The sequence below is a fragment of the Canis lupus genome, chromosome 22, assembly GCF_003254725.2.
Source record: "Canis lupus dingo isolate Sandy chromosome 22, ASM325472v2, whole genome shotgun sequence".
Classification (NCBI taxonomy): domain Eukaryota; kingdom Metazoa; phylum Chordata; class Mammalia; order Carnivora; family Canidae; genus Canis; species Canis lupus.
Genome location: NC_064264.1, coordinates 15,860,203 through 15,885,957, shown reverse-complemented (window position 1 = coordinate 15,885,957; position 25,755 = coordinate 15,860,203). Strand labels below are relative to the sequence as shown.

The following is a 25,755-nucleotide window of genomic DNA, read 5'->3' as shown; positions in this document are numbered from 1 at the left end:
AGGCTAACAGGTTTCTATGAAAAACTGATTTCTTCATCATACTTACACTGTTCTGAATTCAAACCCTAAATAAAATTTCTCAATGAAGACTGAAAAAACAATTCAGATGGATTCTGTTTCTTACATATTTTTATTTTTCAGATAGAGTTAATTCAAACTCATGTATATTCCCTTATAAAAGCAAACATTGTACTACTAGCAAATCTATTTGTAAAGTGATTTACAAGGGCTGTATGAAATAGTAGTACTTTACTGGTTAAGGGTACATAGTCTTTGACCATAAAGTACATCCTGAAGTTTTAAACTTAATGACATTATCCATATATGTTAGGATTGGAACTAAAAGACCATTGCATACATTTAAAACATAATTATAAAGATAAACCTTTTTTTTTTAAGGTTGGGATACTTACTACAGGAAGCATTTATTTTTTAAAATTTATTTTATTTTTTTACAGGAAGCATTTAAAAATTAAATGCTTAAAATGCTTTTTTAAAAGACTAAAGATAAGGCGACTTATTGTGATGAGCACTGGGTGTTACATGCAAGTGATGAATTGCTAAGTTCTCCTGAAACTGATATTACGCTATATGTTAACTAACTAGAATTTAAATAAAAACTTGAACAAAAAATACCCCAAAAGGATAAAGATAGAAATGCTGAACAACAGAACAAAGAAATAGCTCTCTCATAAAGGCTAGGCAGAGATCTGCAAGCAGAACCTCCCGCACACATTTGAAAATTGTCCTGGTGGTGACCATGCCGGGGCAGGTGACTGTTGGGCTGATCGAAGTGGACTCGCTGGAGAGTGCCCGGGCACTACTGGCCTCGCTCCCCACCTGCAGGCACAGCTGGGGACAGCGCTATCCTCAGCGGCAGTCCCAGCCTGCAAGGCCAAGGTGCACAGCTTCAGTACGTTCCCTTTCCCATTTTCAAAGACCATATTAATTTTATTTGTAGAACCCTAAGGGTGTATTAAATATTTACATATGATGCTCTTTGTACTCCCCCCTCCATCTTTCTCCTTCTCCTCCTCCTGCGTCTACCCCTCCCATTTCTTGTTTCTTCTCTTTTCCTTCTCCCTCTTCCTTCCTTAATGTCTTTTTTCTTTTCCTTCTTCTTATCCCTCTTTTCTCTCCTTTTTCTTTATCCTCTCTTTTTCCCCCTGCTCCTTCACCTTCCTCTTTTTCCACTTCCATATTTATTATTTCTTGACTTCATAATTGGTTATCAAAATGATGTTGATCATGTCTTTGGACCGCATGCCTGTGTCTACAAACTGAGCTTCTACAATATGTTGGATTATGATAACACACTGAAGGAGTAGCAAGTGTAGTTCTTGTGTATCTCTTATTTTTCATGTTTGACTATAAATCCTTACCACTGTATATTCTTGGCTACCAGACTTCATTTATACTCACAAAGAAGGAGAGTGTAGTGGTTAAGAAAGCAGAGATGGTACTCTCCACACTGTCTGATTTCAGATGCCTCCTCCATTTGGAGATGTGAGACCTCAGACAAATTGCTGAACTTTTTTCTCCTTTTTTCCTAATCTATAATAAGGGATAATAATACCTACTTCATAGAACTATATACATTAAAAAAGAATTAATATTTGTAAATTGGTTTAAATAGTGCCTGATGTGTATAAACCACTCTATAAATGTTTGGTAAATAACCCTCATCATAGGGTTATTAGGAATAAAGGAATAAAAAAAAAAGCATGTAGTAGTACTTGATACATGCTATGTACTCAGTAAACTTTCAAAATGTTGCTGTCTGCCTAAGAGTAGGGACTCTGGAGTTCAGCAGATCAAGCAGTTGTATTAAGGCCTTTGGATTATTTGCTATTTGCAGTCTAATTATTTTCAAAATTTTTGATAGTCTCGAAGAGGTTTTAGAAGCTTTAACATCAGCTGGAGAAGAAAGAAAAATCGACAGATTTTCATCCATTGTGGAAGGTCTCCGGCATGATTCAGTTCAACTGCAAGTAGGTTTCATGTGTAATCCTCTGTATTGTTTTGTAACATTCAAGGATGAAGCCCTGCATATCCTCTAGTATTTGGTAAAATTTCAAATAATGCAGAGAATTCGAATGGATAATATATCATAATGTATTTTCAGGTATAACTTAGCATGTACCTATTATTTTTTTTTTTTTTTTTGCATGTACCTATTATTATTTCCTTAGGTTACTTTCCTAGAAGCTGACTTACTAGAGATCTCTGTAAAATATATAATTATAGTCCATGAATTGTTTATTCTTTGTTATCTCATTAGGTAATGATTACAAATTTTAAAATGTTTTGGCAATTAAGTGAATTATGACTTTTCACTGATTTATTAGTTTTTATGTTGGAAAAGTTGAGTTTACAGGAATAATAATGAGACCAAGGTACACTAAGATTTTCGAAGATATTTAAATATTTAAGCGCTCCTAGAAAGTCACTTTTAGACTTCACCATTATAGTGTTCAAGCTGCATAACTAATATTCATTTAATTTCTCCTTTTTATAAAGAAGAGCTTTTTATTCTGAAATTATTGTTACAATTATTGCTAATAACCTGAATATCTTTAAGAAAATAATTGATATCTGACCCCTCACCTCCAAATATTTTTAATATTTAATTGATGTGACCCGACTGTTGGGATTTTTAAAGATTCTCAGATGATTCTACTGTGCAGCAATATTTGAAAACCAAGATGTACTAATAGCTATAAAGTAAATCTATTTCACTCTTAATTAGTAAAAAGTTAGTTTTAAATTTTATTTTAAAGCTCTGTGTAGCTTGGCCTTTGTATTGTTTCTTGCTGTGGTAGGAATAGAAAAACCAAATCTTCATGTTAAGGGAGAAAGATGGTTTTTGATGAACAATCAGAAAATCTTAGGGATGGTCAAATTAATAAATTTACTGTGGCATTTCCGATGATGGTGTTTGTGATGGTGACCTTTCTGATGACGCTGTGAATGGCTAGTGAGGAACCCTTTAGTGATTTGTTTCTCTGCCAGGAGGTGGGCCTGGAAATTCGAGTATATGGTCCCTGTTGTGTAGGTCTCCTTCCTGGAGCTTCTGGAAGAAAGCCCCTCCTGACTTATCTGGGCTTGTCAGAAAGCCTGGGAGAGGGGTCTGGGATATGTTGTCCACCTTTGATGTGGACTCTGCTCCTTCAGTATTTTGATGTGTTCTCTAAAGTCTTTTTATACACCATTGCTTTCATTTTTCTTCTCCTCCTTTCTCATCTGGCTCCAGAGCTCCTATTTACCACAAGCCTTAATGAATAGTAAATTGAGATTTGTAGAGAAAAGCTGAACACTTAGTTTATCTGAATTTTCCTTTAATACTCAGGTTACCTTTTATTCATATAATATTTGTACAAATGGTACCAAGTTATCAGATTAATTTTGGTCATTTGTGTAGCGTATTAGAGATCCTGTTCAATTCTTAAAATCTCACTTAGGAAATGTAAGAGTCACATGTAAACTTTATCCCTTAAGCACTTTTTATACTAATGTATACTTTTTATATACACACACTTTTCTAATAACACACATGTCCCAAGAGTGGGAGGAGGAGGGTGGTATCTTATGATGCAAGGAGGAGACTTGTGAGTCAGGCAGCTTGAATTTAAACCCCAGCCCTTTGCATCCTGGCTCTGTGACTCTGGATCATGTCCCGATCAATTCTATGCTTCAGTTTTCTCACTTGTAAGAGAAGGATAATATTGATCACTATCTCATTGTTGATGTGGGGATTACATAGATTAGTGTATTGAAAATGTTTATTTCACATTAATGTTGGTAAGTGTTAGCCTTAGAAAGTAATTTTGTTAAACTAAAAACAAAGTCGGTGGAGAATGGAGATTGAAGAGGATCTTCCTCCTTCAGAAACATTAGCTATGTTGATGTTAAAGTTGTTATATTACTACAACTCAGCATTATACTATGAACATATCCTGAGATGAACGAAATGCAGGTTCACACACAGACCCATATGCATACTTTTATAGCAGCTTTGTCATAGGCTCAAATTGGAAACAATCCAGATGTTCTTTAACAGGTGATTGGTTCAACTGTGGTACACTCATTCTACAGAATACTCAGTAATGAAAAAGAATGAACTATGGATTCATACAACAACTTACATGAATCTCCAGGGAATTACCTTGATTGAAAAATGCCAATCATGAAGGGTTACACACTGGGTGATTCCATTTATTTAGTGTCCTTGAATGAACCAAGTTTTAGAGATGGAGGACAGGTTAGTGGTTGCCAAAGGTTTGGGATGGGGTCGAGGAAAGTGTTGGATGTGGCCATAAATAAATGGCATCAGAGAATTGTGTAACAGTTGTGTTTTTTAAAAAAAAACTTGGTAAAACTGGGGTCCCAATTTGTTGATAGCAGTATTATGGCTACTTAACATTTTAAAGCTCTGAGGAAAGGGGTAAAGAATGTCTTGTTAAGAACTAAGCCATGTTTCATCTAGGTAAATAACATGAATGACTCACTAATTGAAAGGTGATAATTACAACCTTAAAATTCTTGGTTACTTGCATGTTAATTTGTTTTGGCTTTCAAACATTGAGGTAAACCTTTAGAATTATAACTGATTGCCATATGAACCTGAAGGCAAACTACATGTATCAAAAACATTTTTGGGTGTGTTTAGTCATTTCTTTTATGGGTGATTACTCTCAATTTTCCATATGGAAAATAGATTGGTATAGTTAAATTTATATTTAGCTAGTAAATATAAGAATTTCTGAAATCAAATGGTCAGTTAAAAATTGGGAATGTATTTATAGAAGACATTAAGATTTGAAGAAATTAAAATATATTTAAACATTTGGTATGATTATTGAAATAATTCCTTTTTAAAAACACCTTTATTGAGATAAGATTCACGTATCATAAGTTACCCATGTAAAGCGGACAGTTGAGTATTTTTGTATAATCAGAATTGTATGCAACTTTCACTATAATCAATAACATTCTCATAACCCCTAAAAGAATCCCCTTATCCCCCCTCCAGCTCCTTCACCATCACCCTGCAATACCCTCATTCCTTCTAGCTCTAGGCAACTGCTAATCTACTGTGTCTATAGATTTTCGATATTCTGGATTTTTGATAAAATTCATACAACATGTGGTCTTTTCTAATTTTTGCTCTCACTTAATATTTTCAGTGTTCATGTTGAGGTATGTATCACAACTTCATTTTTTCCCCTCCAAATAATTATACTATTTTATGCATATTCAACATTTTATTTATAATTTGTCATTTGGTGGATATGTGGGTTGTTTCTACTTTTTGACTTTTATAGATAATGCTACCTGTGAATATTGGTGGAGATGATTTCTTTTTTTAATGACTGCTTGTTTGCCATATTTAGTGTTAAGGGAAAAAGGGTGAGGGCATCGCTAGCCAGGAACATCTCCCTTGGATAGTTGTTGAAGTCATCTGTTTGACTCAATTCTTGAAATTTTTTTTTCCAAGACATAGGTGGCTGATTATATTTGCTCTTATGAAATTAATTGCCTTAGTTTTAAGTAATTATATTGTCTTTTATGGTTAGTTATTTTTTGAAACACTAAAATTCCTTGACGCAGTTTTTAAAGTTTAATTCTTATTGAGAATAGAAAGTTCACTTTAGCATTTTTTTTTCATTTTTCTCATCTGTTTAGATTAAAATTACCCTACTCAACATTTTTGTTCTGCGTTTTTACTTTTGAAGGAAGTTTCTCATTATTACTAAGCCTAAGCTAGCAGGTGTCAAGCTTAAGTTAGGGGCTAAGGGTACTGTTTTCTAGATAGCTAACATAGGGAGATAGAGGGTGGTGGGGAAGTAAGTAGATTGTCTTTTCTGGGATTGCTGGTTGTTCTCTATTTCCTTTAAAAAGATCAAGCAACCCTTTAGTAATATCTAAAAATACTTTCCTCTATGGGTGTTCCTGAATTTTCTATAAGTAAAGTATATTTTAGAATTAGCTGGTTATCATTTTTTCCATAAAGCTATTGATATAAGTGCCCATTTTATACCATTACCTATGTAATTTGCATTTATTGAAATGTACTAGTGTGGTTGATATTAACAAATCACCAAATTAAAAATACAACTTGTTTGTTGCTGAACAAAATAGAAACTGTTTGCTTTTAAATTGGAGAAAATGGGAGATAGTAAAGTAAAAAAAAATTCTCATTGGTCTTTTATTGCAAACTACATAACAAAGTACTTTTTAAAAGAAGATTGTTAGATTTTTTTGAATCTGATAATGAGATAATGTGATCGCCCATGTTTCTGATAGAATTGAACATCCTTTCATTCCTCCCACTCATAGGGTACAGTAAGACAGTAAAAAAAAAAAAAAAAAAGTGCCAGAAACAACTTAAAATTATCTTTAGGCCTTGGAGAGTAAGAAAAGTCATACTTTTCAAGAAAGTACTAATATAAATATCAGACTCAAAATAAATATGTATTTTTCTCAGGTGTATCAGAAAGGGGTTTACAGATCCAAGCAGCATAAGCCACTGTGGGTAATTTAAGCAGGATGTGGTACTGGGTACCATAACAGAATTTTGGCAGGCCCAGGGAACCATGTGTGGATGATATTAGTCAGAAGTAATGTAGAAGAAATGCCGGCCACTTCTGGGAATGTGCTTTATGGGAGATGCCTCTCCCAATAGTCTACTCTGGTCGGTACCTGACACACTGGGACTCATGGCAGTGCGTCTCTCAAAGCACCAAACCTTTCCTCCTGGGGCCCAGTCTTGATACGTGTGATTGCCCCCTCGTGTAGGCTCAGTTTTCCTTACAAGAAGAGGGTTGGAATAAGTGTGGGTAAACCAATATCTAGTTTTCAACCACATGTTGAATTTATGTTATTTTTATTTTTTTCCCTTTTATTTCTCTTTTCTATGTGTGTCTTATCCCTTCTCTTTTTAGAGCCATACTTTGCTACCAGAAACATTAGATATGATTCTGAAGAGTTTGTTCAAACTCTTGCTGTTGGTCATGGGACTGTTTGTGGTAGATTTTCTGTCAGAAAAGGAATCAAGGTGTGGGGATCCTAGAGTTTTTTGAGTGGATGTTTGCTTTTCTGTACATTTATTCTCAGGCTTGTGGTGACAGCATGCTATGTTTTCCTATGATTTCTCCCTCTTTCAGTCCTCTTGGACTCATGGGTAGAGAGTGTCAAGAACATGAAAGGTCTGTGATTTTACGTCACTTGTATATTAGTGTGTTAGTCTGCCATAAGTTTTATAGGTGCTACGAGAGGACATAATCCCTTGGTCCACAACAAAAGACTTCATTACTCACAGCAGCAGTAGTGGCTGAGTACAGCTTTGTATCAGCCACAATTTCCAGTTGCAGTGGATTGTGTTTTAGGAGAGAAACCATAAGTACAGGGAGTTCAACTCTCACATCATTGGCAGCACTTATTCTGATCAACACAGGCTGTGATGAAATCAGTTTGTCTCAGAGTATTTATTTAAGGCTGTTGCTCAGCCAGATTCCGAGCAGCAGGTTGAGGCCAACCTGCAGTATGGACCTCAGCCAGGCCTTCCAGGTCCCAGATGCAGTCAAGTGAAGAAATCCCACAGACCATTAGGGTCTAACTTAGAACACCAGAAGTCTTTCTTAATTTTTTCTATTGATCTTTCTACTTTGCCTGAGGTAGTCAGGTACAGAATGATGTATTAGTGATTGCACAGACTTCCCCTTGTTCAGTAAGAATGAAGTCTAGGGCAGTTCTTTTATCCAAAACATCCCTAGCTAGTGAGTTGAAGCTGAGTGCTTTCTAAGGCCAATGTGGTATCATTGATCACTTAAACTAAAATCAGGGACAAATATCTTACCTCTTTTTCTGATTGGGTGGCTCCCATCATATGGATAAATGCATACGGATATATATAAATAGTTATGTTTTTCTCTAGGACCACTTGTAGCCTTAGTTTGGAGAGCTCTTCATAGTTATCTGATGGTGTAATGCTAGTGTTTGCTTAGATGCTTGAATGTCTTCTATGGTGACCTCTGAGGTGAGAGTCTGAATTTGGAGAGACAAACAAATTAACATCTCACTTTTTCATAACATAGATAGTCTTGATGGTCTACATGGTGCTTCTGGATGGAAAGTATTATTTGCAGTTATTTGGGGTCCCCAACTGGGACCTTTATCAAATGGGTGGCTGCTGGGTAATCATGCTTTCAATGTGGCTTCCCAGCTGGATGATAAACTTTAGGATTCTCAGTTCAGGATAAAATTGAGTCCAATCCTTGCTTTTGGAGGGTCTGAAGATAAGGTGGAGATGCCAGGTTGTGCAACTTCTGAGTTTAGAAGACTCTGATCTTTTATAATGGATTGTAATAGTGCCTGCTTTTAACTCCAGAGAGCTATTATCATAATTATACTGGACATGAAGCATGCCTATCGATTTACTATTCAAACATCATTCAAAAGATCATCCAGAAGATGGACCACCAGAGCCTCTACTTGCAATGTGTGCAGAAATGTAAGAGACTCAGGGTGAATTGTCATGCAGTGGGGAACAGACCACTGAACCTTCTCCTGTTAGCCTATTGACTTCTCCTTCAGTCTGATCCTCTTCGTATTTTTCCTATACATTCATGGTACCTTGTAGATTGAATAGAATGAAACCTTCATTAATTTTGGTTCATGTGATCCTACAAAGTCTTTTCCTACCTTAGTTATAACTAAAGGGACATCAGACAAGGGTGGTAGATGATACCCTTACAGGATTCCATGGACAGGAATGATTGATAAGTCTTTCTAGGATTCTCATGGTAGATCTTGCTCTACCCCAGAAGATGTTTTTCAAAGAGGCAAAAGGCAGAAATATAATCCAAGTTTTGATATCTTTAGAACTGTTATTAGAGGAAAATCAAATTTCAGACCTATGCAGACACCTGGCATGCACATGGTCTTAAAAAAAAATCTCATGGTTACATATTAAAGTGCATGAGGTGCTTGCATTAGAGAACAGGAGGAAAAGGTGAAAGTGTCCTGTCGAATATGAAGTTTCATTTATAATACTTATGAATCAGATAACTTGGAAGTGATATTCTTGCTGAAACTTGCTTTGTAGAACAAGGATGTATTAATCTGGGTCTTTTGAGAAGCAAGATATTTAATATGCATGGGACTAGGGAAAGGCCTCTTAGAGGACCAGGAGAGAGGGCTGGAGGAGGTGGGGAGAAGTCTAACTCACTGCAGATCTGATGCCAGGTGGAGGAGAGAAAGAAAGGTGAGTTGAGGGATGTATCTTTGGCTGCTGTATAGTTCCAAGAGAACTTGGCAGGATCCTTGGGGAATCTTCAAGCTAAAGCCCCTGTGTCCCATTTTAGTATTCTTGGTGTGTTCAGACATTGGCTGGGAGAAGCCCGTGGGAGCATGGCCTCGGCTCACCTGTTGTGATGGATTTCACAGGGTAGCAGCTGAGGCTGGACTGTTGGTCATTTATACTCCCTGCAGTCAAGAGATTGAGAATTGCATTCCCCTGGCTGCTGCAAAGACAGTTTTTCTTAAAAACAACAACCACCAAAAAAACCCAAAAAACAAAAACCTCTTTAATTTCTGGATTTCATTGAGCTCAATAACAGGATGGATATTTGCAAAATTGGGTCACATTTTGTTATGTCTCAGTAAGTAGGAAAAATTACCTTTAATTGAGTTATAGTCACTGTATTTTGAAATTTGTTACTAATAATTGAGAAATATGACACTGAAATAAATCATGTTAAAATGACTCTTTAGCTACAGTCAAGTTTATTTGCTTCTGTTTCTTTTTGTTTTTTCTATCCCCCCTTAAAAAACTCAAAATATTCCCAGGTTTAATTTTACTGGAGCCCAAATAAAGATATTGAATGAATGAATGAATGAATATAATATATACTATAATGAATAGTCATATTCATTAATTTACTCCTTCTTTTTGTTTCAAATATCTCCACCACTACCCCCAAATTACTAAACAAAGTTATTTTCAATTTCAAATAACTTGTTCTCACATTTAATGAAGAACAGAATAGGGATAGTAGAATGTTTTTATATTTAGGACTGTGTTGGAGCCTTCCAGAAGAATATGGAATAAATTTGTTTGAATTCCTCTGTTTTGACTACTTCTATTGAAGTTTACATCAATAGGATTAATGTATCAATATAAATCGAAATGTTACATGTATTAAAATGGACTGGTAAATATGCCATTAAGCTAAGATGTTAAATACAGTGAAGAATAATCTAACGTGAACTCCTGTCATAGGGAGCATACCTCTAAGTATAAATTAGTGGTAAAAATTTTTGTCTAGAATATACTGCCAGTTTTCTGAGTTTGCATAATAAATTTCTTCACTTATGCTACAGTAGATCATAAGAAAGATAAACTTGCCTCATGCTTAACTGCACAGTTTCATAATTAAGCAGTCAATTAGTTAATTATTCAGTGACTGCTGTGCAGTGAGTTATACAAGAGCTATAAAGAAGTACACTCCTGCCCTTAAGAAGCATATACTTGGGAATCTAAAGCTAGCTAAGTTTTAGAAGTAAAATACAATAGTAGGAATTCCAGCAAAATGCATAGGGGGACACAGAAGAAATTAATGCTGTCTCAGTGGGGGTATGTCTGAATAAATATTTAAAAATCCTTTTGTTTTTTGAGTAGTCCTGTTTCATATAAATTATAGCCTCTTAAATCCTACAATTTATATCTCTGTATTTGTATGGAAACGATACAGTTACCTCAAGCTCTGATTTGTTCTCTTACTGTGTCTATCATTTATAGAACACTCAATTGGAAGTCTAAATAAAATAATCTATAGAACTTTACATCTGCTGATCTACTTTACTATTCCTGTGTTTGTCTACATCTCGTAGTCTGATTAGTTTTTATTGTTTTTTTCTTTTTTTTCTTTATTTTTTATTGGTGTTCAGTTTACCAACATACAGAATAACCCCCAGTGCCCGTCACCCATTCACTCCCACCCCCCGCCCTCCTCCCCTTCCACCACCCCTAGTTCGTTTCCCAGAGTTAGCAGTCTTTACGTTCTGTCTCCCTTTCTGATATTTCCCACACATTTCTTCTCCCTTCCCTTATATTCCCTTTCACTATTACTTATATTCCCCGAATGAATGAGAACATATAATGTTTGTCCTTCTCTGACTGACTTACTTCACTCAGCGTAATACCCTCCAGTTCCATCCACGTTGAAGCAAATGGTGGGTATTTGTCATTTCTAATAGCTGAGTAATATTCCATTGTATACATAAACCACATCTTCTTTATCCACTCATCTTTCGATGGACACCGAGGCTCCTTCCACAGTTTGGCTATCGTGGCCATTGCTGCTACAAACATCGGGGTGCAGGTGTCCCGGCGTTTCGCTGCATCTGTATCTTTGGGGTAAATCCCCAACAGTGCAATTGCTGGGTCGTAGGGCAGGTCTATTTTTAACTCTTTGAGGAACCTCCACACAGTTTTCCAGAGTGGCTGCACCAGTTCACATTCCCACCAACAGTGTAAGAGGGTTCCCTTTTCTCCGCATCCTCTCCAGCATTTGTGGTTTCCTGCCTTGTTAATTTTCCTCATTCTCACTGGTGTGAGGTGGTATCTCATGGTGGTTTTGATTTGTATTTCCCTGATGGCAAGTGATGCAGAGCATTTTCTCATATGCATGTTGGCCATGTCTATGTCTTCCTCTGTGAGATTTCTGTTCATGTCTTTTGCCCATTTCATGATTGGATTGTTTGTTTCTTTGGTGTTGAGTTTAATAAGTTCTTTATAGATCTTGGAAACTAGCCCTTTATCTGATATGTCATTTGCAAATATCTTCTCCCATTCTGTAGGTTGTCTCTGAGTTTTGTTGACGGTATCCTTTGCTGTGCAAAAGCTTCTTATCTTGATGAAGTCCCAATAGTTCATTTTTGCTTTTGTTTCTTTTGCCTTCGTGGATGTATCTTGCAAGAAGTTACTGTGGCCGAGTTCAAAAAGGGTGTTGCCTGTGTTCTCCTCTAGGATTTTGATGGAATCTTGTCTCACATTTAGATCTTTTATCCATTTTGAGTTTATCTTTGTGTATGGTGCAAGAGAGTGGTCTAGTTTCATTCTTCTGCATGTGGATGTCCAATTTTCCCAGCACCATTTATTGAAGAGACTGTCTTTCTTCCAGTCTATTCCTCCTTTATCGAATATTAGTTGACCATAAAGTTCAGGGTCCACTTCTGAATTCTCTATTCTGTTCCACTGATCTATGTGTCTGTTTTTGTGCCAGTACCACACTGTCTTGATGACCACAGCTTTGTAGTCCAACCTGAAATCTGGCATTGTGATGCCCCCAGATATGGTTTTCTTTTTTAAAATTCCCCTGGCTATTCGGGGTCTTTCTGATTCCACACAAATCTTAAAATAATTTGTTCTAACTCTCTGAAGAAAGTCCATGGTATTTTGATAGGGATTGCATTAAAGGTGTATATTGCCCTGGGTAACATTGACATTTTCACAATATTAATTCTGCCAATCCATGAGCATGGAATATTTTTCCATCTCTTTGTGTCTTCCTCAATTTCTTTCAGAAGTGTTCTATAGTTTTTAGGGTATAGATCCTTTACATCTTTGGTTAGGTTTATTCCCTAGGTATCTTATGCTTTTGGGTGCAATTGTTAATGGGATTGACTCCTTCATTTCTCTTTCTTCAGTCTCATTGTTAGTATATAGAAATGCCACTGATTTCTGGGCATTGATTTTGTATCCTGCCACGCTACCAAATTGCTGTATGAGTTTTAGCAATCTTGGGGTGGAGACTTTTGGGTTTTCTATGTAGAGTATCATGTTATCGGCGAAGAGGGAGAGTTTGACTTCTTCTTTGCCAATTTGAATGCCTTTAATGTCTTTTTGTTGTCTGATTGCTGAGGCTAGGACTTCCAGTACTATGTTGAATAGCAGTGGTGAGAGTGGACATCCCTGTCTTGTCCCTGATCTTAGAGGAAAGGCTCCCAGTGCTTCCCCATTGAGAATGATATTTGCTGTGGGCTTTTCGTAGATGGCTTTTAAGATGTTGAGGAAAGTTCCCTCTATCCCTACACTCTGAAGAGTTTTGATCAGAAATGGATGCTGTATTTTGTCAAATGCTTTCTCTGCATCCAATGAGAGGATCATATGGTTCTTGGTTTTTCTCTTGCTGATATGATGAATCACATTGATTGTTTTACGGGTGTTGAACCAGCCTTGTGTCCCGGGGATAAATCCTACTTGGTCATGGTGAATAATTTTCTTAATGTGCTGTTGGATCCTACTGGCCAGTATCTTGTTGAGAATTTTTGCATCCATGTTCAACAGGGATATTGGTCTGTAATTCTCCTTTTTGGTGGGGTCTTTGTCTGGTTTTGGAATTAAGGTGATGCTGGCCTCATAGAACGAATTTGGAAGTACTCCATCTCTTTCTATCTTTCCAAACAGCTTTAGGAGAATAGGTATGGTTTCTTCTTTAAACGTTTGATAGAATTCCCCTGGGAAGCCATCTGGCCCTGGACTCTTGTGTCTTGGGAGGTTTTTGATGACTGCTTCAATTTCCTCCCTGGTTATTGGCCTGTTCAGCTTTTCTATTTCTTCCTGTTGCAGTTTTGGTAGTTTGTGGCTTTCCAGGAATGTGTCCATTTCTTCTAGATTGCCTAATTTATTGGCATATAGCTGTTCATAATATGTTTTTAAAATCGTTTGTATTTCCTTGGTGTTGGTAGTGATCTCTCCTTTCTCATTCATGATTTTATTAATTTGAGTCTTCTCTCTCTTCTTTTTAACAAGGCTGGCTAATGGTTTATCTATCTTATTAATTCTTTCAGAGAACCAACTCCTGGTTCTGTTGATCTGTTCCACAGTTCTTCTGGTCTCGATTTCGTTGAGTTCTGTTCGAATCTTTATTAACTCTCTTCTTCTGCTGGGCGTGGGGTCAATCTGCTGTTTATTCTCTAGCTCCTTTATGTGTAAGGTTAGCTTTTGTATTTGAGTTCTTTCCAGTTTTTGAATGGATGCTTGTATTGCGATGTATTTCCCCCTTAGGACTGCTTTTGCTGCATCCCAAAGATTTTGAACTGTTGTATCTTCATTCTCATTAGTTTCCATGAATCTTTTTAATTCTTCCTTAATTTCCTGGTTGACCCTTTCATCTTTTAGCAGGATGGTCCTTAACCTCCACGTGTTTGAGGTCCTTCCAAACTTCTTGTGATTTAGTTCTAATTTCAAGGCATTATGGTCTGAGAATATGCAGGGGACGATACCAATCTTTTGGAATTGGTTCAGACCCGATTTGTGACCCAGTATGTGGTCTATTCTGGAGAAAATTCCATGTGCACTTGAGAAGAATGTGTATTCACTTGAGTTTGGATGTAAAGTTCTGTAGATATCTGTGAAATCCATCTGGTAAAGCTCTCGTTTCTTTGGAGATGTTTTGCTTAGAAGACCTATGGAGTATAGAAAGAGCTAGATTGAAGTCACCAAGTGTATTATTATCTAAGTATTTCTTCACTTTGGTAAATAATTGATTTATATATTTGGCAGCTCCCACATTCGGGGCATAAATATTGAGGATTGTTAAGTCCCCTTGTTGGATAGATCCTCCAAGTATGATATAGTGTCCCTCTTCATCTCTCACTGCAGTCTTCGGGGTAAATTTTAGTTTATCTGATACAAGGATGGCTACCCCTGCTTTCTTTTGAGGACCATTCGAATGGTAAATGGTTCTCCAACCTTTTATTTTCAGGCTGTAGGTGTCCTTCTGTCTAAAATGAGTCTCTTGTAGACAGCAAATAGATGGGTCCTGCTTTTTTATCCAGTCTGAAACCCTGCGCCTTTTGATGGGGTCATTAAGCCCGTTCACATTCAGAGTTACTATTGACAGATATGAGTTTAGTGTCATCATGATATCTATTCAATCCTTGTTTTTGTGGATTGTTCCACTGAACTTCTTCTTAAAGGGGAATTTTAAGAGTCCCCCTTAAAATTTCTTGCAGAGCTGGTTTGGAGGTCACATATTCTTTCAGTGGCTGCCTGTCTTGGAAGCTCTTTATCTCTCCTTCCATTTTGAATGAGAGCCTTGCTGGAGAAAGTATTCTTGGTTGCATGTTCTTCTCATTGAGGACCCTGAATATATCCTGCCAGCCCTTTCTGGCCTGCCAGGTCTCTGTGGAGAGGTGTTCTGTTACGCTAATACTCCTCCCCATAAAAGTCAGGGATTTCTTGTCTCTTGCTGCTTTAAGGATCTTCTCTGTATCTTTGGAATTTGCAAGCTTCACTATTAAATGTCTAGGTGTTGAACGGTTTTTATTGATTTTAGGGGGGGATCTCTCTCTTTCCTGGATCTGAATGCCTGTTTCCCTTCCCAGATTAGGAAAGTTTTCAGCTAGAATTTGTTCAAATACATATTCTGGCCCTCTGTCCCTTTCGGCGCCCTCGGGAACCCCAATTAAACGTAGGTTTTTCTTCCTCAGGCTGTCGTTTATTTCCCTTAATCTATCTTCATGGTCTTTTAGTTGTTTGTCTCTTTTTTCCTCAGTTTCCCTCTTTGCTATCAACTTGTCTTCTATGTCACTCACTTGTTCTTCCACCTCGTTAACCCTCGTCGTTAGGACTTCTAGTTTGGATTGCATCTCATTCAATTGATTTTTAATTTCTGCCTGATTAGCTCTAAATTCTGCAGTCATGAAGTCTCTTGAGTCCTTTATGCTTTTTTCTAGAGCCACCAGTAGCTGTATAGTAGTGCTTCTGAATTGGCTTTCTGACATTGAATTGTAATCGAGATTTTGTAACTCTGTGGGAGAGAGGACTGTTTCTGATTCTTTCTTTTGAGGTGAGGTTTTCCTTCTAGTCATTTTGCTCAGTGCAGAGTGGCCAAAAGCAAGTTGTATTGGGAAAAGGAGAAAAAGAGAGGAAAGAAAGAAGGAAAGAAAAGAGAAAGAGAACGAAAAAAGGAAGATAAAAAAAGAAAAAAAAAAGAAAAAGAAAGGAAAAAAGGGGTGGGGGAAGGAAACGAATCAAAAAGCAAAACAAAACAACAACCAAAAAAAAAAAAAAAAAAAAAAAAAGAAAAGAAAAGAACCACAGGGGAGTATCTTCTGATTCTGTGTACTTTAAGTCCCTTGGCTTCTCCTGTAAGTTGTCCGTCTAGCTGGTCTTCTGGGGGAGGGGCCTGTTGTGCTGATTTTCAGGTGTGAGCAGTTGGGGGAGCTGCTCTGCCCCTGCCTGGTGCAGGGCTCAGTGGGGGTTGTTTACCTCGTGAGGCCGCAGGAGAAACAGCCCCAGTGGCGGGGCAGCTCTGGAGCCCTGGAGTCAGCCCCCGCAGTAGCTCCGGAGCTCTCCGTCTGCAGGGCCTGGAGGCTCCGGGCGGGGCCGCTGATCTGCTCAGCTGGGGCAGTAGCGTCCTTGCTGTCCTGGGCCCTCCCGGCCTCTGCCTGTCCCGGGGGAGGCCGGATCCTGGGCTGTGTCCCGGCGCCCTGTGCTCTGGGGCCTGCGCTGTTGGATTCGCTCCCGCCCCGCAGCCCCCTCCGCGGAGCCGCCCCCGAGCCCCCCGAGCTGCTCCCGCCCCGCATCCCCCTCTGCGGAGCCGCCCCGAGTCCTCCGAGCTGCTCCCGCCCCGCAGCCCCCTCCGCGGAGCCGCCCCCGAGCCCCCCCAGCCGCTCCCGCCCCGCATCCCCCTCCGCGGAGCCGCCCCGAGCCCCCCGAGCTGCTCCCGCCCCGCAGCCCCCTCCGCGGAGCCGCCCCCGAGCCCCCCCCGAGCTGCTCCCGCCCCGCAGCCCCCTCCGTGGAGCCGCCCCCGAGCCCCCCGAGCTGCTCCCTCCGCGGAGCCGCCCCCGAGCCCCCCGAGCTGCTCCCGCCCCGCAGCCCCCTCCGCGGAGCCGCCCCCGAGCCCCCCGAGCTGCTCCCGCCCCGCAGCCCCCTCCGCGGAGCCGCCGCCCGAGCCCCTTCGAGCTGCTCCTGGAACCGCGCAGCCCCCTCCGCACGGAGCCTCTTCCTCTGCCCGAGCCCCTCCGAGCTGCTCCGGGTCCCGCCCGGTCCCGCTGTGCGCGCTGCAGCTCTTGGGGAGCTCGGCGCACTCTCCTGGGCGCGCAGTTGCGGTTACTGTTCCGGGGAGCCCGAGGGCATCCCCGCCCTCCTGGGTCCTGCTCCACCTCCCCGCGAGCCCCTTTCCCCCGGGAAGGTCGGTGCAGCTCCTGCTCCTCTGGGACGGGGCTCTCCTGTCCTGGGGACACTCGCCCCGGCCTCAGCCCGGCTCCTCGCGGGGCCCCTCCCCCTTGGAGGCCTTTGTTTCTTTATTTTTTTCCCCGTCTTCCTACCTTGATAGAAGCGCAAACTCTTCTCACTGTAGCATTCCAGCTGGTCTCTCTTTAAATCTCAGGCCGAATTCGTAGATTTTCAGGATAATTTGAAGGTTTTCTTGGTAATTTGGCGGGGACAGGTGACCTGGGGACCCTACTCTCCGGCCATCTTGCCCCTCCCTCTAGTTTTTATTCTGAATTAATGCGTGTACTTTTTAAATTCTTTGGGGTCTTTGCACTAGAGGCAAACTATTTCTCTGTAAGCACCATGTACTCATTTTAACTTGATAAATATGAAATTTGATTGTGCAAAGAGAAACAGATGATTTCTGCTATGAGGTAGGGAAGATGAATAACAATCTAAGCTGTATCTTCCAGGCCCAGGTAATAATTATTCACAGATTCTGATAGAATTTTTATGTAAGTACTTGACTGGTACTTGTTTATAACGTGAATTTAGGTTATAAAGCTGATATATTTTGAGTGTTGTATAGCCATCATTTTACTTGTAAAGACCTCTACTTGTATTCAGGACGAACATGTTAACAAAGTATGAGCTTTCTGAAGAATATACTTGCTTTGGCTGTCAGATACCTTCTCGGTTCCTTCAGCACAATCATGGACACAAAGCATTTGCTCTGGTGGCCTTTGAAAACATTGGATGGGTTTAATGTTTGAGCCTCAGGCATCACACCTGTTAGAATACCTTGAATTTTGTGCTTCAGGTTGTTTGTCTGAAAGTGTCACAGGTTTTTGGTCAAAATGTAAAAATTCTTGACGTGTTTATTTTTTCGCATATTTTCACTGAGCATGGTGATAGTAAGTTAAATTGTGTATGAGAGGAAATTTAGGTGATGGGTATTCACAGATGAAGAAATGTGACCATTTTCAAGGGCAGAAAACTACTTTGCTGATGAAGTGATGTAGATGGTGGCATGTTCCTTTCTTTGTCTTGCTGATTAACCTTTTTCTAGGTCTAATGATTTTTCCTTGATCATTTGCCTTGTTCCTCAGATTGCCTTTGACCAGCTCTGTCCCTCATATTGAATATCTCTTCTGAGACTTCTGTTTACAGTTTATTTACTTGGCCCCCTGTTGCGCATCTGTGCCTTCTAGTTTCCTGTGTTGCTGACATTTGTTCCACTCTTTGTAATTACGCTTCCTGCTGCTCCTTTTCCTGGACTTGGTCTGTGGGCTTTGCTGGTCCCATCCCTTGAGGTGAACCTTTTGTTTGCTGCTGCTCTTGAGGAAACATCCCTTCAGCTATATCCTACGCCTGAGTTGGTCACACACTCACACAGCCCTCCAGCTACAGGTTAGGCTAAAAATACTTTTACTCACGCAAGCGGCCTCCTTGATAATTGAGACAAGAGTAACAAAATGAGCTTGCAATATCTGTTAGAATTGAGTCCATGATTTAACACCTAAAGAGAAACACCTTACTTGCTGAAACCAAAGGTTAATAAACTGAAGTATAAAGATGCGTTTGGAGGAAGGAGGAGAATATTCTAGTGCCAATTTTAATGATCTTGGTTGCATGTGGTATATATGAGAAAGTGAATATTTTCCTACTTGAGACAGCAGCTCTGTCCCTTTGTAGAAACTGTTCTTGTCAAGTCATCAATTTGCCAAATGCGCCTGTAACTTAATAGTCCTCTTAGTTGACCTATTAGAGCCCCTGACTCAATTGGTCACTCTCACTGTCAAAACACTTTCCTCCCGTAATCCCTGGGCATTACAATCTTTCTTCTTCTACATCACTACATATTCTACATCAAAAGGCAAATATAAAGCCTTTTTGCTTTATTTCCCCAGCCTTTAAAGGAAAACCTGCAATTGAAATACCCTATTGGTCTTTTCTCTCTGCTACTCCCAAGTGGTTCCATGTAGACCCTGATTTTTGCCCGCAGTTGCTGTGGTAACCTCTTTCTTGAACCTGGCTCTCCTAGAGCCAGTTACCTTCTCCACTTTTTTTTTTTTTTTAATGCTAATCGCTAATAGATATTTCTAACTTAACATCTCTAAAACCCACCTCCCCTGATAGGTCTTCTCAAACCTCTTTCTCCATCTGAATCAATGATAATCCCATCCTTCGAAATGCCCAGGCCACAAACCTTGGGGTCAGTCTTGACTCTTTATCTTTCCTAGTGATTTCTGTCTTTTTCCATAGCTGTATCCCTAGCACTGAGAAGTGCTTTGTGGGTACCAATAAATAGTCTTGGAGAGAGTGAAATGGTTGAGTATGTAAACAAAGGGTGAATTCTGTATTTTGATGTTTAGAGATAGAAGCTTTAGTTAAATTAAGATGTTTCTAGGAGAGCAGAAGCTCTTTGTTTTCTTATCCTCCTCTATTCCATAGGGAAGTTCATTTTGTCATGCTATCGAAACAATATGTTAAGTGCAAAGTAATGAAGATTATGTATGCTTCATTTTTGGAACATCAAACAGCATGGCGAATATCACAATACCATTACTTCCATGAGCTTCTTTTAATATCCTGAGCTGACATGGGCTAAGTACCCAATAACTATATTTTTTTTAATGAATGAATGATTTCCTAATGTATATTTATTTAATTTATTTTTATTTTTTTTAGAGTGTGTGGGGGAGAGGCAGAGGGATGGGGAGAATTTTTTTTTAAAGATTTTATTTATTTGAGAGAGAGAGAGTGTGTGTGTGTACATGAACAGGGGGAGGGGGGCCGAAAGAGAAGCAGACTCCCTACTAAGCAGGAAGCCTGATGTGGGCTTGATCCCAGGACTCTGGGATCATGACTTGAGCCAAAGGCAGATGCTTAACTGACTGAGCCACCCAGGCACCTGGGGAGAGAGGATCTTAAACAGGCTTCATGCTCAGCTAGGAGCCTGATGCAGGGCTCTATCTCATGACCAGAGATAGTCAAGAGTCAGACACTTAACGTACTGAACCACTCAGGTGCCCCTCCTAATGTACATTTCAGTCTCAGAATTTTAAAAGTGGAGATTTATCCTATTCTCTAAAACCTGTTTTTCTCCTTGAATTTTATAACTCTGTTAATGGTACTACCTGCTATCTAGTTGACTCCTAGGTGAGGAGTCTCTCGTGAATTCTTCTGAGTCAACCCCATGTCCACTCAACCCTCAAATTCTCTCAGTTTTTCTTACATTTCAAATGTTCAAGCTCTCATTCATCAGTGCTCACTAGTTGATTCTATAGTAGTTTCTTAACTGATACTGTTACCTCTACTCTTCCCTCTCCTTTACATAGAATTCCTTGTGGTTTCCCTTATTTCCAGTTGAACCTGAATTTTCTGACTTGCCACATAAGACTGTGCCTCACCTAGCCTGTCGTCTTGTCCAGGCTCATTTCTCATGACTTCTTGTACTGCTCTCTCCATTCCCACCCTCACTAACTACTCAGGAAATCTGAATTCCTTGTAATTAAGTGGAAGGTCCCATGGCTTCTATAACATGTTCATTCTTTAGTTGCTTAGAACATCTCAGCTTGACCCTTCACTTCATCAGGCTGCTTACTTACTGATCCTTAAGAGCCTGTGCTGTTATCCATCTGTTTTTGTGTTTAGTTTCTCCATATTCCTTATATGTGGAACATATTCCTTCTATGATTGTATCTGTCTTCATGAGGGTAGGCAATATATCCTGTTTACCTTTATAGTTCCCAAGCCTTTCCCACTCACTGTCTGTAGGAATTGATTTTGATGACATAGATGCTATATTGGCACCTTTTTCTGCTGGTATGCTATATTAGTGTGAAATTGTGTGATAAAATGGATCTATGTATGTCTGTGTACATGTTGAAAACCTAGAGCTCTTTGATCTTTACCTTGATTATAGAATTATTTTTCTGTAAGGAAGCACTGCATTTTGCTATGTACTTGCACATATTCATAGACGTGTTTACATGACCTTGATTAAGAGCAGTTATAGGTCATGATAATAGCAAATTGTTTATGTTTTCCCATTAGAATTGGGAAGGGATTTTAGATAATTAACTTAAATTCATTATTTCAGCTTTTATAGGAAATTGCCTTTTAGGATGTTTCCTGGAAAGAATTTGGATTATCCTTTTCCCTTCTTTCTCTTCCATTTCAGGCTGCTATTGTTCTGCACATATTTACATTTAGGTCATATTTTCTGCTAATTTTTATGCTGCTTATTTTTGCTGCTTTGAGTTGTCTATAATTCACATCTTTTCCAGAAACCTAGCGACTAATACTAATTTAATTGCTCTAAATGTAGAGAAACATTATTTAAATGTCCTTTGAAATCGTTTAAGATTATATACTGTTGCTGAAAAACTATTTTTGTGGGTACCAGGTACCTGGCAAGGAGGTGGATAGAAAGCATTTTAAACTTTGTGACGTGAGACAGTTATAGATGAGTGAAGTGTACTGGAAAGGTAGCTTCAGTTTTAAGTTTATTCTTTCTTTCTATTTTAAATGTTTCCCTTTTCCCTATTTATCTTCTGGCACATTTCCTTCCTCCAGTTTAAATAGTCTTAAGTTTTGACAGTAGAGGCATGCTGGTCAGATTTTAGTATTTAGACATCAAATACAATAATTACGATATATTTCAACCAGCAGGACCTGAGACCCCTGTCGGTGTCTTAATCCAAAAAAGGCATTTTAAATTCATATAAACCTTGCCTTAAGGGATGGAGAAAGGACAATTTAGGGAACAGCATGAGGTTAAACATATTGATCAGTAAGCCAGTCATTCTTGTTAGACTCTGGTAGAATGTAGAGTTAGAAAAATAGCATCGTCATCAACAACAAAGAATGCTTTGCTTCTCTAGAGACCATCTCTTTTGCTTTCAATCTCTTTTGTTTCGATTACAGGGATTTCAGAGAATGAAAGATTTCATCCAGTAATTAAAAAAAAAAAATGTAGACCCACTTTGAAATTTGGAGAGTTAAATAAGTGGAAAATACAGTGATTTTTACATTTTTATCATTTAAGGTATATAGTAAAGGATGTAATTAGCTATGTAATTTCTCTATGCCTTTGGAATAAACATGACGTATATTTTGAATTCTTGCCAAAGTTTAAGAACCACTGCCTGGTTAATTTTACTAATTAATTGTGCAGAGCTGGTAAGATAGTTTTGGTTATAACAACCCCATTAACCAAATTCAGGACACTTGTTGACCTTGAAGTGTTTAGAACTTTGGGTTTCTCTTGATGAATAGCAAGTTATTTTACCACTCTATTTTAGGTAAGTATTACATATCCAATAGAGATAATTTCTCAACTAGGATATTCAGTTTTGTGTTGTATGTGCGTGGAATGATATTTTTGTACAAGAAATTAAGTTTGGGCTAGAGTGAAATTTTTTATGAAATGGTACCAGGACCTAATGTTTTTCTCTCCTATTCCACGAGAACCCCCAAACAGATGAAAAATTAAAAAACAAAACTCCACTGAAATAATATTCTTGTTTAATATGTAATTGACTAAAATAATTTATACACATCCTATTGTTTTAATAGATTCTTCTGTGAAGGAAGATATTTGATAATTCCTAGAATGAAACCTTGATATTTCAGTTCTGACTCTTTGATGTTGGAATCTGAGCCTAAGTCTCACTGCGCAATCTATTGTAGGTAGCGTGTATGCAGCTCATCAATGCCCTTGTTACATCTCCTGATGATTTGGACTTCAGGCTTCACATCAGAAATGAATTTATGCGTTGTGGATTGAAAGAGATCTTGCCAGTAAGTGCCCTGCAGTCTCCTTATTAATATTTAAATTAGAGGAGTACTTGAATAGGGGGAAATTTAGATAAATTACCTTCAAGAATAATTTATCTGTGGGGGGAAAAAAGGCTTGAGTATAAAAATTTGTGAAATATAGATAAGATGTGGGTATTATTTAACACTTTGAGTGTTTGAATGCTATAAATCCAGTCAAATGGCTGGTTTATTGTTTATGTTTTTCATTAACTTTTTTGCATTATTAAAAAGAAAACCGTTAATTGTCATTTCTATTTAATGCCTGTAGGATTTAAAATGTATGAAGAATGATAGCCTGGATATCCAACTTAAAGTCTTTGATGAGCATAAGGAAGAAGATTTGCTTGAGTTCTCCCATCGCCTTGAAGATATTAGAGCTGAACTTGAATATCCTTTTGTTCTGAATTTAGTGAAATATGGAAAATTGTTGCTAAACCCCAACCAACCTTCCAAAATATTAAACTTCTGAAGCCATTTCTGTATAAACAACATAAAGTCAAACCTTTATGAATCAGATTGATTCTATATAAACTTTTCTTATTAGTTTAATGTGTGTTTTTCTAAGTAGATGCATATGTAAATAGACGTTACAGCCTACAGATGGATTCTATTCGGCCTCTCATGTATATGTACTATCTGTTTTTTCTTCTCATGTTTGGCACCTCCCCTCTCCTAATACTTTCCAACATTAAAATTAGTAAGGTACCCTTATCCTGCTAGTTGGCTTCTGCCCTATACCTTGGGTGCACACTCACGTGGACCTTTTTTAACTTTATGGGTCTGCAGATCTCTGTGCTTTTCCAGAAGTCCACCAGGTTCCCGTCCTCCCCTGGGGCTTATTTGTCCATGGTGGATAGTGCCTGGCAGCAGCTCTCTTGATAAGGGCACTCTGAAAACCTAATATAGTATTCACAACCAGCTTCCTGTTACCTTGCCACCAGCAACAGCTTGGCTTGAGAGAGGGGAGTAGTTGGAGTTGATCATGGAGGAGAAGCCAGGGAGTCAGGTCAAGTTGTCATTTGCAAAATGTTTTTCCTGTACTCTGAATCCTAGATACCTGTGTTTTATTTGACATTGACTATACATGATACCTATTCTAGGCTAAGGCACATAATAATCTTTTGAAGTCTTAGAGAGAGTAGTTTCTATGCCACATTACTGCAGTTGTTTGGTGTAGAGGATAAATAAATCCATATATTCCTTAATCAGTTTACTGAAGCATATGATATTTACAACATGGTGTGGAACTCAGTTAAGGAAACTAAAGCAGAGGGATATTTCATTTCTATTCTTCAGCACCTTTTGCTGATTCGAAATGATTATAGTATAAGGTAAGAATTATTTTATAAGGTAAGAAGAAGTTATGTTCTTATGTTTTCTTTCACTAATAAAATTCTATTAATTATGAAAATCACCTGATGTTTGATTTGGGCAAACAAATAAGTTTCAGATTTTTATTTCTGTTTTAATATTGACTCATGGAATGTGGCATTTCTTCTGGGCATATATTTAGACAGGTGATGGTAAAATGATATTACCGTTATTTTTAAAGCTCCAGTGGATTCTTGGTAACAAGTTTTCATCTAATAAAAATGTGAACTAGCAACAAATTACTAATTTATCATATGATGGATAATATTTTCTGGTTAGTCTTTAAGTAGTAGGAATGATGTTGAGAAGTTTCTTTTTAAAAGTTACATGAAGGGTACTAAACCTTGCTTTTATTAGTGCTTAAGTAGCTAGAAAGTTCCTTGATAATACAGTTATATTTAATGTTGCTAATGTATCAGAAAAGCTAGACAAATGACATTTCAAGTTTGATTATATCCTAGCCATCTTGAGCTTAACAGATTGTTTATCCTGTCTGTACCTTGTCTATCTGTAGCTGTGTAAGGATATTAGCATCTAAGTTGCTGGGTGGTTATGAAGATGGAATATAGTAGCATGGATAAAACTCCTAGCCAAATAACTGGCACATGGTGTACCCTCAGTAAATGCTCTCCCTATATTCCTCTTTCCACTTTGTTACTGTTTTATGAGGGAACTGAGATCCTTGAATATAAAACCATTTTTGTTGCCTTTAGTTTTGCTGAAATTTCATTCTCAAATACTTTGGGTAGTATGTCATTTCTAGTTTCATGCAGAAAAATTTGCTAGACGTGTCTCATTCACTCTGGGTGACATCAGAGGGTGCAGTTCAGGCTTTTGATATACCTAACAAGTGAATAGAATTATAGTTAAAAAAAAAAAAAAAAGTTAAAACTTAGGTTAGGTTCTTTGGGATGAGTACAGATCATTTGGCTTATCTCTTTCTCTTGTAAATACTAATATAAAATACTAATACATAGACAAAAGTATTAATAAAATACAAATACATTGATTAAAATACAAATATTAATACATTGATTAAATACTTTTAAATATCAGAGGTACCTCGCTGATTATACTACTATATTTTTTCCCAAATGTTCTTAAAAATAAAATCGAAGCTTCCACTTACTCTAAAGTAACCCCATCCTTTTCTTGATCCCTGTATGGTTGGTTCTGTCAACCTCTGATGCTGCTGGAGATTTCAAGAATTCAGGAATATTGTTTGCTTTCAAAGTTTTCAGTCAGGGGGGTTATATCTTACTTTTGATCCCTTCATTTTACCCTAATCCCTTAATCTGTGCTCCAAGAGGGCATGCGGTTGTGTCTACCTT

General features: G+C 38.4%; 1 protein-coding gene across 19 annotated transcripts in view; it reads left to right on the top strand.

Annotated features, from left to right (window-relative positions):
* The window catches only part of DIAPH3 (diaphanous related formin 3), a 506,600-nt gene that overhangs the window by 156,004 nt on the left and 324,841 nt on the right, over positions 1-25,755 (top strand). For all 19 annotated transcript variants that reach the window (XR_007405049.1, XR_007405048.1, XR_007405050.1 and 16 more), the window contains 4 exons: positions 1,886-1,995; positions 22,929-23,035; positions 23,322-23,440; positions 24,268-24,384. Coding sequence is in view for 15 of the 19 variants with exons in the window: in XM_049099479.1 (XP_048955436.1) it covers positions 1,886-1,995; positions 22,929-23,035; positions 23,322-23,440; positions 24,268-24,384 (453 nt within the window). In the remaining 4 variants the exon portion in view is untranslated. The remainder of the gene's footprint in view (positions 1-1,885; positions 1,996-22,928; positions 23,036-23,321; positions 23,441-24,267; positions 24,385-25,755) is intronic.